Source organism: Lissotriton vulgaris, chromosome 6, assembly GCF_964263255.1.
Source record: "Lissotriton vulgaris chromosome 6, aLisVul1.2, whole genome shotgun sequence".
Lineage (NCBI taxonomy): Eukaryota > Metazoa > Chordata > Amphibia > Caudata > Salamandridae > Lissotriton > Lissotriton vulgaris.
This window is the reverse complement of record NC_141694.1, coordinates 785,533,182-785,553,476: the sequence shown is the minus strand read 5'-3', so window position 1 is coordinate 785,553,476 and position 20,295 is coordinate 785,533,182. Positions and strand designations below refer to the sequence as shown.

General features: G+C 42.1%; 1 protein-coding gene across 4 annotated transcripts in view; it reads right to left on the bottom strand.

The window, feature by feature from the left end:
• Positions 1 to 337: 337 nt before the first annotated feature.
• CEP43 (centrosomal protein 43) overlaps positions 338 to 20,295 on the bottom strand; it is a 300,006-nt gene continuing 280,048 nt past the window's right edge. For 2 of the 4 annotated variants that reach the window (XM_086926811.1, XM_086926812.1), the window contains 4 exons: positions 19,806 to 19,874; positions 17,248 to 17,287; positions 3,505 to 3,601; positions 338 to 848 (listed from right to left, as the gene is read on the bottom strand). In XM_086926811.1, the coding sequence (XP_086782937.1) occupies positions 774 to 848; positions 3,505 to 3,601; positions 17,248 to 17,287; positions 19,806 to 19,874 (281 nt within the window). In that variant the 3' untranslated portion in view covers positions 338 to 773. The remainder of the gene's footprint in view (positions 849 to 3,504; positions 3,602 to 17,247; positions 17,288 to 19,805; positions 19,875 to 20,295) is intronic. The other 2 variants (XM_086926809.1, XM_086926810.1) reach the window with 1 other exon arrangement.

Below are 20,295 nucleotides of genomic sequence, written 5' to 3'. Positions count from 1 at the left end.
GCTGCGTTGTAGTGGCTGTTTCCCCGTTGTAAGCCCACTGCAAGTTAATTGATAAGCAACAAAAGTCCTTTTCAACCACGCAACTTACACTATCTGATAGGTAAAACCGAAATACAACTGAAAATGTATCTGCCGACAAAATGCACAATGTTACTTTCATTATTTTTTACATGGACAGGTGTATTTTTAAATGAACAGGCTACTTTACTGAGCTGGCTACCTAAAGAAGTACAAATAATTTGTAAAACTCAAAAAACGTGCATTGTACTTAACCAAGTGCTTTATGTTCGTTGATCTTTGTTGCCATAATGCGCATAAATCATTTTGAAAGAAACTCTTGGTGTTTACAATATAATTTATTTTAAAAAAATATCTGCATCACCATAACATACCTCTAATGTGCAGCCGGGCATGCACCTAATAACAGAGTCTCAATCCGTACATCCAGGAAGGTGGCTAAGTAATATGGAGATAACGAAGAAACACAACCACCTGTCGGATCAATGTGAAAACCCCTTGTGACAAGGGAACAGTCATGTTTCCTGCATGCGCTGAACTACGTGGCAGATTTATGTACCGTTTTTCATCAAAGTAAACGTAAGTACTGTTGTTGAAATTCATTCAGTAGTTGCTGCAAACAGAATTCTACTCCTAAATAGGGTTTTTGGTGACTAAAGGCACACAAGTTCACATTCTAGCAGACTGATTGTCTAAGCAGAAGTTCTTGCAAAAGTCCATAGAATAGTCCAACTTCAAGTACCCCCAGTGGTTATCTACGCCACATCCTCCAGATAATCTGCTCGGACGCTAACATGAGAGATGGAGTGATCCTGTGTGATGTCATCAAGCTGCAAATTAAAAAGGATCCAGACATTAGTGTTTGAAGCAAGCACATTAAATACGTACATTAAATGTGTGAGTTCAACGTTAAGTTACAACCTCAAGGAATACTTAAGTTACAATAAAGGGAATTGCTGCCACCATGAAAGAAAAAAGTAACAAAAAGTACTTTTGATAAAAGAAAATGGGTAATATTAGGTATTTTTAGATAGGACATTTGAATCAATAGCCTTTTTTGAGAAGGAAGCTCCAGATTTCTCCCTGCGAAGGCAGTTTATAAATAATTGCTTCCATTTGTCAGACTACTTCCTACATTGTGTACACTCACCACTGTTAACTCCTGTGAAAGACATATTTACACAAGAAAAAAAGATGATAGGGTTTCCTTTATAGCGCTCCAAGGAAACTGGCTGATGGTCTGCATTATTCTGTATGGAAAGGGACAACCCTCACTAAACCTTTGCATAGCTGACTCTTCACGTCTTGCTTCTGAATCACTACATGGGGGAAGATGTGGATGATGGGAAGATGTGTAAAGGAATCACCCTCCAGGAAAAATGAGAGGCAGTGCCTTGACCGAAAAATCATTTGGATGGAAAAGTTTCTTGCCAGTAACCCTAGTGCTCTTCCAGGGGAATCCTCATCAGTCATAGGCACTGGATTGTCCCACCAACAAACAGGATTGTGCAGCACTTTGCAAAACAAATACATATTGTATTTGATATATATATGTGCTTTTTTGTAGAGACCAAAAGCTAATGTATACGTAAACAATTGACTTTGCAGCCTAAAGAGGTTTAGAAATGGCCACATTTCTTTTAATTTTGCCTTTTAATATCTCCAATTTTAAGAAAACAGTCACTATACCTAGCATGACTTGAAATATAACTAACACACCTCTTTTGAAAAAGAAAAATTAAAGAGAATGCAGAGCAATGCTAACAGTGAGGCCGGATAAGCAAAGTGGAATACTGGCAATATCCCTTTAAGAGACTTACTCTTCCTCCAGTGTCATATCATGCCCAAAGAGGAGACAGTTACTTCAGTTCATTTTTACGGAGATAATAAGTCCCAGGCTAAAGACGTGAAGAAAAAGTTACTTAATTTTATTCCTAGTTCTGCAACGTAGATCTCCTCACTGAAGCCATAAACACAGAATATTTCCATGCACCTGTAGGGATCCTGGAACACTTTTAGATTAGATAGTCAAAAAAACTAATTGTTAGTTGGAGGTAACACCTAAATTTCCATGGAGTAAAGTTACCTCCTGTATGGAATGACAGGCCTGCTTTTTACTGAAATGTTTGTGCTATGAAAGGGATATAATCAATGTAATGAGACCACATTACAGCATCTGACACTAAAACAACCCTGAGTTGAATATAAAGACTTCCAATGAGCACCTGCAGAGGAAAAAAATGGAAGTCAAAAACAGGAGCCTGTCAACCCATGAGTTCACACAGTGTAAGAAAAAATACACAGTTTCTTTAAGGAGTCAGCAGCTTCCCTTCCCAGCACGCACTGTATTAGCAATTGGCCTCACAGCCTCAGTTCTTGTTGAATGGCGGTAAAGAGGTGAACAAAGGAAAACATATATAGCAAATGTATTGCCAACTGAGGAGAGCGGGTTGTTTATAATACTCTGACTTGTATAGAGCGGCTAACCACCTGTAAGGATATCCAGGTGCTGTCCATAGGTAATGGAAGATTAAGTGATTTGCTCAGAATCACAGGATGTTGAGCTGATACAGAGACTCAAACCAGGATCTCTAGCTCCAAAGTCTGCAGCTCTGGCAGATACACCTATGTGCGCCGTTTCTGACTTCAGAGAGGATACATACGATGCAGCGCAAGGAATATAAGTTACTGTTCCTTCCGCATCTTAGGATCCTCACTGATAGTCATAAACAAAGAATAGAATAGCAAGCATATCCTAACTCCGCATGTCAATACCAAGCTATATGAAAGAGAAATTATTTTAGGCTGCAGACTAAACGGGCGTGAAGCAACTAAGATCTATTCTAATTACTTTTTTTCTTTTAGAGTTGCCGGGCCTAACAAAGAATGTGATCTTAATTCTTCATCTAAACAGTAATTTTTAGCAAAAGTGCGAATCTATTTCCATATAGCTGCTTTACAAATTTCTGTAGTTGGGACATTTTGAATCCAAGCAACAGATTTAGCCTTACTACGTGTAGAACAGGCTCTACGTTACCTGATTGTTAGCTAATTGATAGCAAGAGGTAATGCAGGAATCTTTCCATCTAGCTTTAATTTGTTTCGATGAAGTAAGATTGTAATGCACTGGTTTCAACTCGTTCACTATTGCACTGTGAAATCTCTTCAGTAGGCTATTTTTAATAAATATTGGAAAATGTGGTTATTTACAAAAGTCCCTCCAGTACTAAGGTATCAAATCTGTGACATGGATACAATTTCAGATATGTGTGTGATATCATTATCAACACTACAATTTGAAACAGTAGCAAAGGGTACATAAAGTGTTAAAGACTCATGAAATGTTAGAAATGGTCAAGCCAAAAGTATTAGCATATTTGTACTACAGACATCTTTCCCAGCACTAGACTAGCATCCTTCAGCTATGTCATACCCACATACAGAGAAAATAAAGAAAAGACACTTCAAACCAAAAATGTTTCTTACGTTATCACTGGCATTGAAGTCTTCAATTTCAACTGATAAGTCTTCCTCTATTTCTTCTCCTATGCTAAATTCGCTTTTGTCAGATCGGTGACTGGTACTAAAATGGAGAAGAAAATAATCCATCTTGTTAATTCATAAATCTTTTTCTACCATTTGTATAATCATGATTATTTTTCTTGATCCTAGGTGCAACCAATTTTATTCTGTCCATTCAAAAATAAGATAAAATAATGTAGATGGCTAGTAACTGGAGCTACTGTCCACATCATACATTTTGTTCAAGAAGAAAGTCAATGTGTAGGCATTTATATAGCGCACTGCTACCCGTGGGCGTCCTGGCGCTTAGACCGCTGCGAAACCCTTCCTGGCTTCCCTGAGAGATGGTCCCTTACTGGGAATCTCCAGGGTGAGACCAGGCATCCCCGGCGGTCTGGTGGGGCCGTTAGTGAAGATGAGGCAAGCTAATGCCCAGAGTTGCCGAGTGTGATCGCTGATCAGAGTGGGCACCGAGGCGAGAGAATTATCGAGTCCGCTGACCCTGGTCCCGAAACCTGCCGCGCCGGGAATCGAACCCTGGTCCCGGGCCGTCCTCTGCTCTCGGGTCTGCCGCCTCTAACCAGTGAGCCACACTACTTCACAATAACCTACAAACAATCAACATTAATAATGTTTTTGGAAGACTTAGTCCAACAAATATGTACACATATGAGCGAACATATCCTTACATGATCGAAAATGTAGGTGCAACTTCACTTTCTGCAGACTATTCCCCTACACCTTAAAGGGCTATCAATTCAGATGGCCAGCAAAAAACGATTTAAGTGAGAAGATATTGAAAGGTTGGCCTTTCAAGAGGTCATAGCATTGCGGTTTCCATTTATACATTATTGGGTGTAAAATATCAACAGCAGAGGTACTTGTCTCAGGAACACACCCTGAAACTAATATTTCACCCAGGATGTTATCTGTGCATGAAATCGCATGTCGAAGTTACTAGTGGTCTAATTCTGTTGTGATTTGTGGATCATTGAAGAATGCGCTCATTCAACTTGAAACACAGAGTTTCTGCTCTTCATTCAAATAGTTACAGTTATCACGTCTTGCGCGTAGACCTGTCACAGATTCTTTTTCTATTGTTAATATGGGTAATGCACAGATTACGGAATGCTAAGATCCTGTATGTTGCTCTTTTTTCACAGACCCCTGATGAAGGGTCATTCTGCAAGACCCGAAATTCATTGGGAATGTTGAACCACAGTGTCATTAGATAGAAATATTGAAGTTAAAAGGAAAAATGTACGCAAGATTGCCTTTTGAAAATTAAAGAAGACAATTGTATGGATTACCAGACTATGTGCGATCTATGAAATTATTTGAATGAAGAGCAGAAACTCTGTTTCAAGTTGAATGAGCGCATTCTTCAGTGATCCACAAATCACAACAGAATTAGATGTTTTGAGGGCACTGCCTGACAAAGTGCAACAAGAATAGCGCCAATAACAAATAGTTGAAACATTGTAACAATTGAGTACACAGAGATAACATACTTTATAACATTGAAGTTACTAGTGGGCCAGTGCCTGAAATAATCTGGTGCGTAAACTGTGGACCCAATCATTCCATGTTTAGATACCCAGGACCAGAGAGATATGCTGCAGGATGGGGCTGAGGGCAGCAGCTTTGACCCACTGCAGCACTCTGGTGCACCATACATTCTTCTCCTGCAAAGTAAATTCTGGCTAACTTGCATTGAGAGACTAAGTATTAAACCAGGCATTTTCCAAGAAAGAACTTTTGTGTGGTCTTCCAAGATGCTATGAATGAATAGCCAGTTGTTCAAAGCTCTCCTAAAAACTAGCCTCTTCAGTTCTTTTTGCTTCAGGCACCACCAGCTAACACTTTTCTTCAAGGGCGTCACAATACCCATGTATCACAGCAATACCCTCAAGCACCTAACGCAAGTGCAAGCCAAGAAACAGAATCCAACAGCTCTGTTTTATGTCCCTTCAGTATTCAAAGTGGCTAGCTAAGCTTGACTTCCTCAAATATTTTCCCAGTATGATCTTACCTCCTTCTCAATTCCTATGACTTCCATAATAGTTTCTCTTTTTCTTGCCTTTGTCGCATTTTCTTTTCTCAATTCCTGTTAATCTTGCATTTCACTTTCACCATCACAGGCACAGGCACTTGCTACTTCCACATTTGTCTATTTGATCCTCACTATGCTGTAGGTTGCTCTTGTTTCTTTACATATCACTAATTAATGTCACAGATTTCCTGTACTTACCACTTTTTGGCTTGTACAATTCCTGTACCACCAGAAACTCACCCACAAGCAGTATCTCCCTTTTCTAACTTTTCTTCTTTGCCACTCCTCCCCCACCCCCTTCGGACATTCCTTCTTTGTATGCTATTACTGCTGTTTAAGCTATTTCAACTTCTTACAGAATTATCTACACCTTTTTACTGTCTGTGCCTATATCATGGTGGCATTTTATGAAGTTTTGTTCTATTGTTTAATGTTTTGTAAGGGCATCCAGCGTTCGTAAGGATAAGTTACTTACCTGTAATCCTAGTTCTCTTCCAGGGGTATACTCGTCAAAGTCATAAGCACTGAATAGTCCCGCCCACGTGCGGGACCCCGGAGCAATAGCCAATAATATGCATATATCTGCATATATCTACATATATATACATATAAATATATATATATATATATATATATATATATATATATATATATATATATATATATATATATATATATATATATAATATGCATATACACATACATATGCAGCCTGAAATACACCATACTAGGCTCAAAAAATGCCATTATTGCATGTGAAACTTTTACATTTGCCAAATAAAGACATATAATTCACATTATATGATAATGTACAGAAGAACACTGCCCTGGATTTCTTTGAAACACACAACCTTTATTTAGAGGCAGATTTAGCCTAGATAGGCTGCACAGTAACAACTGAAAAATTGTCGCCGTGCCTTTAAGACCTCCATGAGCCTCCAGGCACCCATCAGGCACCACAGGTGACAGTTAGGTCAGTTCTTTTGGACGGCGTATAACAGTGTGATAACAGCATGGGTAACATGTAAATAGACAGTCCTGGTATTCGTCCGGGAGGAGGGTGGGTTGCTTATGACTTTGATGAGTATACCCCTGGAAGAGAACTAGGATTACAGGTAAGCAACTTATCCTTCTCTTCCAGGGGATACTCATAAATAGTCATAAGCACTGAATAGAAAAGCAAGCCCATCCCATACCCTGCGGGCGAATACCAGTCTCTCTAAACCTCTAAACAGTATGCCAATCATTATTACCCAAACAAATTCCTCAGGGATGCTTGACCAACCTGGGCATCCGCCTGAGTATCAGAATCAAGGTAGTAGTGGCGTGCAAAGGTATGAACCGAACGCCATGTAGCTGCCTTAAAAATTTCATGAATTGGAACATTTTTAAGCATTGCTATCCTAGCAGCTTTTCCTCTAGTGGAATGCGCTCTCGGCTTGCCCGGGAGCTGCTTCCGTTCCAACTGATAAGATAACATAATACAATCCATCTAGAAATGGACCTCTTAGACGCAGGCAAGCCTGTATTCAGAGGACCGTAGTTCACAAACAAATGATCAGACTTACGAACACTCTTAGTTTTATCAAGATAAGATTTCAGAACTCTTTAAATCCAACGAGTTTAGAGCTTTCTCAGCTGGAGTGTTCGGGTTGGCAAAGAAGGTAGGCAGTGTGAATGACTGATTAATGTGAAAATCTGAGTACCTTAGGAAGGAATCTCGGGTGAGTACGAAGCACCACTCTATTCGCATGGAAAACGAGATAAGGTTCTGTAGAACAAAAAGCCTGTATCTCGCTCACCCTGCACGCAGAAGTGATAGCCACTAGGAAGGCCGCCTTCCACGACAGATGTTGGAGGGACGCCTTATGAATAGGTTTGAATGGAGGACCCATCAATTTGGACAAAACCATGTTAAGCTCCCAGGGAGGGGAGGGAGCCCTCACAGGAGGATAGACCTTCTTGAGACCCTCCAGGAAATCCTCCACAACTGGCATTTGAAAGAAAGAAGCCTGAGTGGGGGACTTTCGATATGCTGTTACTGCTGCCAGATGGACTTTTATGGAAGAATACTGTAAACCTGCTTTGGCCAAAGAAAGTAAGTATGGCAACAGTACCTGTTCTTGGCCTCTAATAGGGTCATGACCTTCCGCAGTACACCACATGAAAAAGCGCTTCCACTTGAAAGCATGCGAATTTCTCGTAGAAGTTCTCCTCGCCTCTTTTAAAATGTGCATACAGTCTTGCGAGAGGCCTAAATGTCCGTATTGGACAAACTCAGGAGCCATACTGCTAGCTTCAGGGACAGCAGGTTGGGGTGGAACACCTTGCCGTTCGCTCTGGTCAGCAGATCCGGATGACAAGGCAACCTCCTGTGTGGTACTTTGGACAGGTGAAGAAGTTCCGGGTACCACCATTGGCGAGGCCAATCCGGAGCCACCAGGATCATGTCTGTCTTGGACTTGTACAGTTTCTTGATCACCAAGAGAATGAGTGGAATCGGTGGAAAAGCGTAGAGTAATGCCTCTGACCAGTCTATCCACAGAGCATTCCCCTTGGACCCCTGTTGTGGGTACCTGGATGCGAAGACGCAGCATTTTGCGTTTTCGGTGTCCGCAAATAGATCGATTTCTGGTGTACCCCAGGCCTGGATGATGTCTCGTACCACTTCTTCTTTTAAAGCCCAGTTGTGTGCTTCTGCTAAATGTCTGCTTAGGTCATCTGCTTGGACGTTGAGGACACCCGGCAGATGAACCGCCGATATTCTCATGTTTTGAGCCAGAAGCCACTTCCAGATTGCTTGCGCTTCCAGCGACAGAGGTCTGGATCTCGTTCCACCCTGCTTGTTGATAGTACATCGTTGTTGTGTTGTCCGTCTGAACAAGCAGAGAGGCCGTTTTGATTGCGGGAAAGAAAGCTTTGAGAGCTAGGTGTACAGCTCTGAGTTCCAGCATGTTTATGTAATACAGTCGCTCTTTTTCTGACCATACTCCTTGAATCTGAAGTGACCCCAGATGAGCGCCCCATCCCTGAAGGGACGCATCCGTCACCAGCGATTGTCTTGGCATGTCCTCCTGGAAAGGAACTTCCACTACCAGATGACTCCGATGCATCCTCCTTCGGATGGAGATCTGCACTGACAGGGGTAGTGACAGTTTGTCCTCCCAACGATTGGAAAACTGGGACCACTGATCCTCTGAGACTGCTGCAGAGGTCTCATGTGCAGCCTGGTATTTGGAACGAGGAAAATGCATGAGGCCATAGACCCTAGAAGGGAGGAGATCTGCCTGGCCGTGGGCCGAGGAGTCTTCAGGAGAGTCTGACACTTGAGAAGAATGGAGGATAGTCTCTCCTCCGAAGGATACGATTTTGCGTCCTCCGAATCCAGAAGTGCACCCAGATAGTGTATCCTCTGTGTTGGATTGAGGATCGACTTTTTGAAGTTTACGTGCAGACCGAGTCTCCGCAGCTGTTGGATGCAGAACGTGAGATGTTGCTGTAGCTGAGTCGGAGACGCACTCTTTAGGAGCCAGTCGTCTAGGTAAGGGTAGACGAAAATGTGTTTCTTCCTCAGGAAAGCCGCTACTACTGCCATGCACTTTGAAAAGGTGCGAGGAGCTGACTTTAGCCCGAAGGGCAGAACTGTGAATTGGAAGTGGCTTATTTGGATGCAAGACCTCAGAAACATCCGATGCCTTGGGGAGATGGGAATGTGAAAGTAAGCATCTTGAAGATCTATGGAGCACATCCAGTCCCCTTGATGCAGAAGTGGTATTATTTGATGTAATGCCAGCATTCTGAACTTTTCTCGCTGAATTAATTTGTTGAGACGTCTCAGATCTAGTATGGGCCTGAACTCCTTGTTTGGACCTTTCTTTAATACCAGAAAGTATCGGGAGTAAATCCCTTGTCGACGTTGGTACCTTGGGACCTCCTCGATGGCATTCTTTAGGAGTAAAGCAGACACCTCTTGCCTCAAAAGATGTATACGATGGGTGACAGTCTTTTGAGGAGGAATGGAAGGTGGGGGGGGGACTTGAATTTGATGGTATACCCATTCTTTACAACATTCAGACCCAATTTTCTAGTGTGATCTTTGTCCACTCTTCCAGGCAAAAACGAACACTCCCCCCCCCCCCCACCAGAGAGGGTAACGGGCCAGGGAAAGCAAAAGCTCACTGTTTTTGTTGCTGCTGCTTGTTACCAGGTGTAGACTGCCTGGAAATGCCACCTCTTCCTCTACCAGGGCTACGCTGGGAGAACTGAGATCTTCCCTGATTTTGCTGTGATGACCATTGAGGGGTTTGAACCCTCTGCTGGTTCTGTCTCCGGTCGGAAGGACGGTATTTTCGCTTAAAATCCTTCCTTTTTTCAAGACCAACAGCCTTCACTGTATCCAGCTCTGTTTTCATTTGTGACATCTCATCATCAGCATGAGATCCGAATAGTGATGATCCGTTATAAGGAAGATCAAGTATCCGGTGTTGTGCTTCAGGCTTATATCCCGTGAGCCTCAACCGAGCTGAGCACCTGGCGCAAATTCCATGTGAGTAACCATGCGCAGATAGATCAGAAGCATCAGCGGCTGCACTGATCACTTGGTTAGCCACTAGCCCACCTTTGTGCAGGATGTCAAGGAAGTCGTGCTTAGATTCCTTACGGAGCTTTTCTGAGAAACGGGACATGGAGTCCCATAGTGCGCGGTCATAACGACCCAGCAGGGCCGAAGCACTGGCGACCTTCATGTAGGAAGCAGAGGTGGTACACATTCTCTTCCCTACAGAGTCCATAGCCTTACTGTCTTTATCCGGCGGCACAGAAGATGACGCCGCTCCTGTTTGATTTTTACGTGCCGCTGACACAATCACAGAATCAGGTGGTGGTTCAGCCCTCAGAAAGAAAGGATCATTGTCAGGAGCTTTATATTTCTTTGAGATCCGAGATGGGACTGCTCCCAACGCTGCTGGAGTTAGGAACTTGTGTAGAGCAGGCTCTAACAGACCTGGTACCAAAGGGAGTAGAGGCCTTGAAGTTGACTTTTGGTGCAGGGTTTCAAATATTACTGATGTCTTGGTGGTAGACACCGGCATTTCGATGTGAAGTTTTGCTACCCCACAACAGAGAACCTCAATAAAGGTTATTACGTCATTGGTGATATCCTACTCGGAGGAGTTGAGGACAGCGTTGGAGAATAGTCCCTCTTCGAATTCGTAGACCTTGTAGAGGACCTATGACTGCCCTCCTCGAAGAACGGTGGCGTGATGTTCTACTCCTGGAAGAGGGCGAGGATCGCCTTCTTACTGATGGAGATTTCCTCAGAGGAGTACGCTCATGTCTCCTTGGAGAGTGCACCAACTGCCTTGAAGGCGATCTTGATCTTGACGCAGATCTTGGCAGGTTAAATATAGGTGACCTTGACCTGGAAGAAGACCTTGGAAGATTAATTCTCCTGATCTTCCACTCTTTAATATCTCCCAGCCATCTTGGCGACATATTAGTCGTCGGTTGAAGTGGAGACGGTGCTCTCGAGCGCTCTGGAGAGCCCTGTACGATCTGAAGCCCTGGGGAGGAAGAGGAACCCCCCAAAGACACAGTAGGGATGTTAGACTGGTCTTTAGACACCGTTCTAGGCCTCTTCGCTGCAGGAGACGCTGCCGACGACCTCCTTGGCGGCGACCTCCTCGACGGCGACCTCCTCAACGGCGATGGTCTCCTAGGCATCGACTTCGTGTGCCTCGAGGGCGATGGTCTCCTGGGCGTCGTGTGTCTCGATGTCGAATGGCTGGCTCTCTTCGACGTCATGGCACCTCTCGACGGTGGTCTTGACGTTTGTTCAGAGCCTCTCGGTGGCGACCGCCGATGTCGATGAGACGACGTCGAGTCCCGACCTCTTGCCGTCGTAGGCGAGCCAGACCTGGACCGCTTACGTGCAGATGGAGACCTCATCCTCTGCCTCTTCTCACCTTGCTTCGACGGCGACATCTTCGACGGCGAGGGGTGCTTCGACGTCGACGGACGCCTCAACGGTGATTTTGACGCCAATTCGGAACACAGAGGTACCTTGGAGGAAGATCTGTCCCTTGACAAGAGAAGGAGACCGATGTTTTCTCATCTCACCTTTGTCCTTGCGCTCTTTAGGATGAGAAGAAGCCTTTCTGGAGCGAAAATCTTCTCTTACACTCACTGTTTCTCCTCTCTCATGCAGGGACTGCAGTTTGATCTTCGCCCTCTCCCGGAGGGTACTGTTAGAAAACTTGCTGCAGTGGTAGCATAGTTCTGGCTTGTGAGAAGATGGTAAACAAGCAATACAGACCGAATGAGGGTCTGTTTTGGCCATTTTTTTACCACAGGCCTGACACTTAACAAATAAGGCCGGCATTATGACTGGAAAAATAGGCAAAAACCAGGAAAAAAGTGTTGATTTAGTCAAACAATGACTAAAGACGTCGAGTGAAGACGAAAAAATTAGAGATGTACCAGAAAAAGTGATAAAATATCACAAACTGGCGAGCTCAATGCTCTAGGATCCTCACAGAAGGAGCCGGAAAAAAGAACTGACCTAACTGTCTCCTGTGGTGCATGATGGGAGCCTGGAGGCGCATGGAGGTCTTAAAGGCACGGCACCAATTTTTCAGTTGTTACTATGCAGCCTATCTGGGCTAAATCTGCCTCTATGATCCTGCCTGTTTTTTACCTTTGGAAATAAAGGTGGTGTGTTTCAAAGAAACCCAGGGCAGTGTTCTTCCGTACATTATCTTTTAATGTAAATAATATGTCTTTATTTGGCAAATGTAAAGTTTTACATGCAATAATGGCAGTTTTTTAGCCTAGTATGGTGTATTTCAGGCTGCATATGTATGTGTGTATATATATATATATATATATATATATATTACCTACTGGCGGTCGCCAGTAGGTAGTTATAGTTAGGATAATTTTCAATGTTAAATCTCAACATTCTATTTTGAATAACTTTGGCGCCGGTTGACGAATCTGCCTGAAATTTTCAGGAAAATGGTCTCATGGCGGTCCGGTCCTTCCCTGAAAGTTTGGGGGGGATTCGTCAAGCGGGGGCCGAGATAAAAGGGGGGTCCCAAAACGCGTTTTCCCCATGTTAATTTCCATAGGGCGGTCGATTTCACTTTTAGCCCGAACGGCTGAATGGATTTCCACCAAACTTGGCAAAATTGTAGGGACTGGTAGCCCGATGTGCCTTTGCTATGTCTCAAGATATGTGTTCCAGTGGATTTTGAGTAATTTAGGTTCAAAAAAATATATATATCTATAGGCGCTCTCCCGTGCGCGCACGGGAGTGCGCTCCAGGCGCGACACGCGACTTGCGCGCAGGAAGCTGATTGGATCTCAGTTGTCTGTAAACATTCTAAACAGTGCGGAGCGGCCGCCATCTTGTGTCTCGGTAAAATCGAGATACAAGGGGTTTGAAAAAAAAAGGGGCAAATGACCATAAGGGGGAAGAGTAGACCCCCTAGGTTTGATGTAGGGACTAAAATAGGGTCCTGCAGGGCATTAAAATTTTTTTTTCGTTTTGCGCGGGGGAAGCGCATGGTACGCGCACCGGAAGCACGGGGAAAATCCAGGACCATATTTATGAAGGCCTTGCGCTGTTAGTTTTGCGCTTCCTGTGCGTCAATTTTTGTGACGCACCAGCGGTGTAAAAAAATGCGCATTGTTATGCAATATTTAAAAAGTGACGCATCTATCTAGATGCGTCACTTTTTAAATATAGTGCAACGAGGTACATTTTATTACACTGCTGGTGTTATGTGTCACTTTTCTGTGCGCACTCCTTATGACATTCCAGATGTGTCATATTTAATGTATGACGAATCATGTTGCAGATACAATATGGCGCAGAGTTTTAAAAAGTGACCCATGTACCTAGATGCGTCACTTTTTAAAAATAGCGTCAGGTATAATGTATGCAGAGGGGGTGTTCTCCCGCAAAAAGCTTTGTAATAGCGACGCAGTGAAATCTTTGAGATTTCACTGCGTCAGTTTTAGGATGCTGTTGCGTCAAAATCTTGTGCCTGCTTTACAGCAGGTGTTAGACTGAGGCAAGACCTTTCATATGCTGCTTTCCCCATTTGAAAGGACACATTACTGGAGTTGCGTCACTTTTGTGACGCACTCCAGCAATGCGTTACTTGGAATGTCATAAGGAGTGCGCACAGAAAAGTGACGCATTGCACCAGTAGTGTAAAAAAATGTGTTGCGTTGCGTTATATTTAAAAAGTGAGGTATCTAGGTAGATGGGTCACTTTTTAAAATCAAGCGCCACATTATATCTGCGTGAGGTATAATGCATGCAGAGGGGGTGTTCCCCCACAAAAAGCTTTGTAATAGCGACGCAGTGAAATGTTTGAGATTTCACTGCGTCACTTTTAGGATGCTGTTGCATCCTTTAAATATAGTGCAACGAGGCACATTTTATTACACTGCTGGTGTGATGCGTCACTTTTCTGTACACAGTCCTTATGACATTCCAGATGTGTCATATTTAATGTATGACGAATCATGTTGCAAGGAGTTACAGATACGTCAGTATTTCTGACATATGTGTAAACATAAAAGTGATGCGAGGCCGGCGCAAAATTTTGACGCAATAGCATCCTAAAAGTGACGCAGGGAAATCTCATAGATTTCAGTACGTTGTTATTACCAAGCTTTTTGCGAGGGATTGCCCCCTCTGCATACATTATACCTGATGCAGATACAATATGGCGCAGAGTTTTAAAAAGTGACCCATGTACCTAGATGCGTCACTTTTTAAAAAATAGTGTCAGGTATAATGCATGCAGAGGGGGTGTTCCTTGCAAAAAGCTTGGTAATAATGACGCAGTGCGTCACTTTTAGGATGCAGTTGCGCCAAAATCTTGCGCCTGCTTCACAGCAAACCTTTCACATGGTGCTTTTTCCATGTGAAAGGACACATTACTGGAGTTGCGTCACTTTTGTGACGCACTCCTGCAATGCGTTACTTTTGTGTTTACAGATATGTCAGAAATACTGACATATCTGTAACTCCTTGCGAATTGATTAGTCATATATTAAATATGACATATGTGGAATGTCATAAGGAGTGCGTCCAGATAAGTGACGCATCGCTATTTTCACGTAGCGATGCGTCACTTTTCAGAAATGAGGCCTCCAGTTTATTCACTGTGTCATAACTTTCTTTTCTAACACTCACCTTCTTTCAGTCCTCCTACTTCACTTCCTTTCACCTCTCATACCTTTCTGTTCTTTCTTACTCATTCTCCTTTCAATTATCAATGCACTATATTTCACTTACTCTTCATTTTTTAAGATTATAGCTCTTTGATGAGAATTGGAGGTAGTTCTGAAAAGAACTTTTGGTTTTCTTCTTTTAACTGAAGAGGAACAAAAACAGGGAATAGAAACTGCTCAACAGGAGCAAAAAGAAAAGAAAAAAATTAGGGGTGGGAAGGGCAGTGATGGTTCTCTAATGCCCGAACCATGAGCAGGACACTTTGCTCCCCATAGGTGAGGAGTTGATTGCAGTATCTGCATCTGACGACCCCATGGTTGAATGCAGGTTGAATGTTTGCTACCTGCCCCTGAGATTGTTCTCTTCTGGAAGAAGTTGCTCCTCCTGTTGATGTAGAGGCCCCATCTCTAGGAACCTCCTGTGCCAGAGCCCTGACACTTTCCCGGGCAAAATTCTGGGGGTGCCTGGTCTCCACATGGCGAATCATGGTGAAGTTGCCAAAAGAGTATTTTTTTAGGGGGTTACCCCGTGACAGGACCTTTTTGCAGATCCTGCACTCTACTTTTGGTGCATTCACCTTTTTCTGGTCTGCTGGAAACTTAAAAAATTTCCAGATGAAATGTCCCTTCACCTTTGGGGTAGGAGGCTCTTCATCAATGAAATCATTGGAGTCATCTTCACTGCTGGATGGTCTGGCAGCCATGATGAATCCAGGAATATGGAGCAGCAAAAAAGGCAGGTCTTTCAGTCACAAAAGTGAAAGAAGAAGTGAAGGAAATGGGTGGGGATTTCATTCATTGTAAAAAAAAACTGTTAGCAACCAATGAAAAGTGTTATTTTAGGGTCACATGACCCGACGCGTTTACGCTGCGCGCTCAGGTGCACTTCCGGGTGCGTTTACGCAGCGCGATCGTAGGCGCTTCCGGGGCGCAAACGTGGCGCGATCGTAGGCGCTTTTGCGTGCGTTTAGGCGCCGCGCACGTAGGCGCTTCCGAGGGCACGTACGTTGCGCGCAGAAGTGACGTCATCAATCTTTAATAGAAATGCATAATCATTTTCCATATTAAAAAAAACAAATTTTATTTGTATGGTACGAAATGTTTTGCATTATTATTAACTTTTCATTCATATTTTTTTTTCACGAACGACAGTTGCGCTCTGGGTGCGCTTTCAGATGAGCTCTCGGAGAAGCTTACAGGAGAGCTTAGCTGAAAGCTTCCCGGAGCGCGCACCCAGAGCGCAAAAGAAAAAAATTATAAAAAAAATGAATACTTAAAAAAAAACAGCAAATTGTAAAAAAAAAAAAGGTTAGAAACTCGATATACAAAGGAATTAGCATTTAAATAACTATGAAATTCACTGAAAAAACCATAGGTTTCACACCAGTTATAGTTAGGAATTAGCATTTAAAAAAAAACCTATGAAATTCACTGAAAAAACCATAGGTTTCACACCAGTTATAGTTAGGAATTAGCATTTAAAAAACCTATTAAATTCACTGAAAAAACCATAGGTTTCACACCAGTTATAGTTAGCTGGAAATTTTACTGATATAAAACCATTGAAATTCCCACGTTATAGTTAGATGGACTCACTATAACTTGCGCGTGCAATGCACTGCTGATGATGTCTTATTAAGCCAGTTAACCAATCAATTTTTAAAAACCATCCATTTAGACACTTATTTAAACATTTATTCTTCCATCAACTTTTACATATACATATATAAAATATATTTATTTTTCAGAAAGACACACATTCACTGGATGGTGTCATCAGTGATGTCATGAGTGATGTCACTGACCATGTCATGAGTGATGTAATATGTGATGTCATCAGCAGTGCATTGCACGCGCAAGTTATAGTGAGTCCATCTAACTATAACGTGGGAATTTCAATGGTTTTATATCAGTAAAATTTCCAGCTAACTATAACTGGTGTGAAACCTATGGTTTTTTCAGTGAATATATATATATATATATATATATATATATATATATATATATATATATACATATATATATATATATATAGATGCATATTATTGGCTATTGCTCCGGGGTCCCGCACGTGGGCGGGACTATTTAGTGCTTATGACTATTGATGAGTATCCCCTGGAAGAGAACTATATGTTTGCAAAGAGGTACCATTGTACAGAGAATTATGGGCTTATCTTACGATACAAACAAATATAAATTACTGAGTGCTCATTATCAAGGAATTTATGGTACACATACTAACACCTCCTAAGTGCAACAGCAGAGAAGTCAGTACAAGTCACTGAATAAAAGGGTAAAACTAATAATAAGGGTAAAACAATAATGGTAAAACCAAAACTACTCCATTACAACCAACTTAATGACCAAATTGCCTGATCCAGGGTCTTACATCAAATGTTTCTTACCTATTGAAATCATCCATATAATCCTCTTCCTCTCCACTACCTAAAGATAAAAGAATGTTGGCAACAAATCAATTATTACTCAAAATAGAACAAATTCATTTTACATTAATTTCAAATGCATACAAATATATTTGTTAATCGTAGTCCATACCTCTTGAACGCGATGGACTAAATTATCGCAATCAATGTTAGTTCGTTCTATACTAGAGATAGAGAAAATATTTAAAAGGTACAAAAGTGGGCCTGACTAACCTTTTGTCTGCTGAGTAACAATGGCTGCTGGCATAGGCTGGCTACAGTTTCATAAACAAGCAGAACTTGGAAGTCCATATGTTTTACTGTATTATGGAAAAGTGAGCCTTCAACACAGTCACTGCATCCCACGTAAGATCTAGAATTAAAATGCCTACGGAGATCCCGGTAAGTTCATTGAGTTTTGCACAGAATGAAACATTCTCTAACCATTTCTGTAGAGGTAGCTCAACATTCTTGTGCTACTCTGCAAACAGCCCAGCACCACAAATTGGTCCTGAAACATATCCAACAAGATTTGCATTTTGCACACATTTACTTATCTTTTGTCTCTTTTATAAGCATGGTCGTGATGCTAGTTTACTCAAATTCAGGCTCATTAGCTTCTAGAGCTACATCTCTTCCTACGTTGAAGAAGACCTACGTGAATGTGAATCTCAATTTAAAAAAAGCACCCTTGGCAAACTAAGAATATTACCCTTAGATCTCTAAATGTGTTCTTTGTACCATATTTATAAATACCACAATTACAATTGAGACCTCAAATGTGATATATATGACATTTTTTAAAGTCTCATTAATCTAGGTAGATTTTTGCAGTGCTTAAGTAGTAATTTGTGATGTGTTCAAACAGAATACCATTATTACCACGCATTACCTAGCTGGCAGGATGAAGGGGCGAAATCGTGTCAGGTCAGAAGGAGGGGAGGGGAGGGGAGAGACTCGGTGTTAAGGAAAGTCGTGCTTAAGGAAAGTCGTGGTTCAGGATTCGTTGTTTAAGTAAGTCGTTATAAAAAATTAGTTGTTAAGGATGTTTCCCGTTCAAACACCGTCTAAAATAGTTCATCTTAAACTTCATGCATGGCTGTGGCTTCAAAGCTACAACAATGATAATGGTGCTTCTCAAAGCTGAAATGTTTTTACTAAAAAGAGCAATTACTAAAAAATCAAGTCATACTATCTTTATTATCTAAAAGGTGAGATACCGAACTTTGGCTAGCATGATGTGTAATTTTACACTCTCAAATGACAGTCATGGTGAAGCTCAAAGTTCAACTAGCCACTGAGGTCATAAAAAAGGCCAGGTGACCGAAGGAGCTGCATACGAAATACTGCTGCTTTGGACAGCGCAGAGAATTCACAGACCAAGCAGGGAGACAAAACATGTCATATGAAAACATCCCAGAGTGACCTTCTCACCCAGAATCCAATACGGCTCAGGCCTTTCCCTGTGTGGAAATCTACCACACCCCTAAGGTGCACCCAGCAAAATGAGACATTCCTCCTTGAAAACCAGCTCTACCACAGGGTTTCCCCTCTGGCGGAGAAGTTCCCTGTCTGACTACACAAAGGATTGGGCAGTCAAAGTTTAAATTGGCCTTTGCTTCACTGAGGAGGTAGCCTCTTTGACGCTGGGGCATCTATGACCACCCCGGGATAGCCATCCTGTTGGAGGAGGTCACACCTACACTCACCAGCAATTATCTTTGTTCCTGTTCATGGGAGTGCTTCACATATTGACTAGGGTGACATTTATATTAAAAGTTACCTTAAATTCGATCTCAGCAATGAGTCAGGTTTATTGGAACAACTACTTTGATGCCTTGGAGTAATATCTTTGGTGGTACCAAATGGAAGTTGGCACGTAGCACTCGGGCTAGTGAAACTCCATGGCTACCAGACGAACTACAGTGAAAACGTAAATTTCATGTTTTTACTGTCGGGGAATGTTAAACACAAAAGGAACATGCCTTTCAAAACAATATTATGCACCCTGCTTGGTAGGTGTAACCAGGCCTTCCCTAGGGGTGACATGCCAAAAGATGGCAGTTTTAAAGCTGCTCAACTAGACTGCAGTGGCATGCCTAATCACATTTTTACCTATTCTCTGCAGTGGTGGCACAATTAAGAGCTGTAGTTCTCTAGTGACATTTGACTTACAAGACCTGAGTACCTCTTGTACCATATAGGAGGGACTTAGTGGTAAGTTAAATAAGTCCATTGGGTATTAGCCAAGTGTTCATATACTTTGAGGGTTAGACCATATGAACTGCAGCCCAATCCATCTCAGAGTCTAAAAACCAGCAGCATAAGTCCAAAACGTAGGGCAGGGGTGATCATACAAAAAGAGGCCATTTCCTACAAGCACATACATATTTAAGAGTAAAATTACATATATTATACTTAACTGTCCAGGCTACTATTTTGCATTGCAACTCTTATATTTTTTGGAGAATCTATGAAACCTGTATGTTTATGGGCAGTATATTTAAATGTTTTCCTTCTGCATATGACAAAGCACTTACCTAATTCTAGAGATCCAACTTTACCAGTCATTGCTCGCAGGTCCCTCGGAGATATGCGTTTGCTTGCTTCTGTAAGAAAATAAAAAGACAGACAAAAATATGATAGCACAGAACATACTACAAAGTACTTTAAAAACATGTATATATTAATAAGTGGCTGACCGAAACAGTTTGAAGATAAAAGTATGGATACAGATGACTTGCTTTAATGGAGAGATGAAGTTAAATAATGGATACATTTAACTAGGATAGGACTTCTGCCTGGTGGTGGAGATAACCTGTAGTTACCCCTTCGACCACCACAAAAACAAACACACATAGTTCTATTTATCTCACCTTTAAACTAGTGGTAAAACAATAACTAACAAACAACGAAATTATAAGTTACCTAGAAAATGCAGAGATATGTTCTTACTAATGTATTGTGGCAATTTTGTGTGAAATTGCCTGGTGGTCTAAAATGCAGGCAGAGAATTCCTCTTGTAAAACA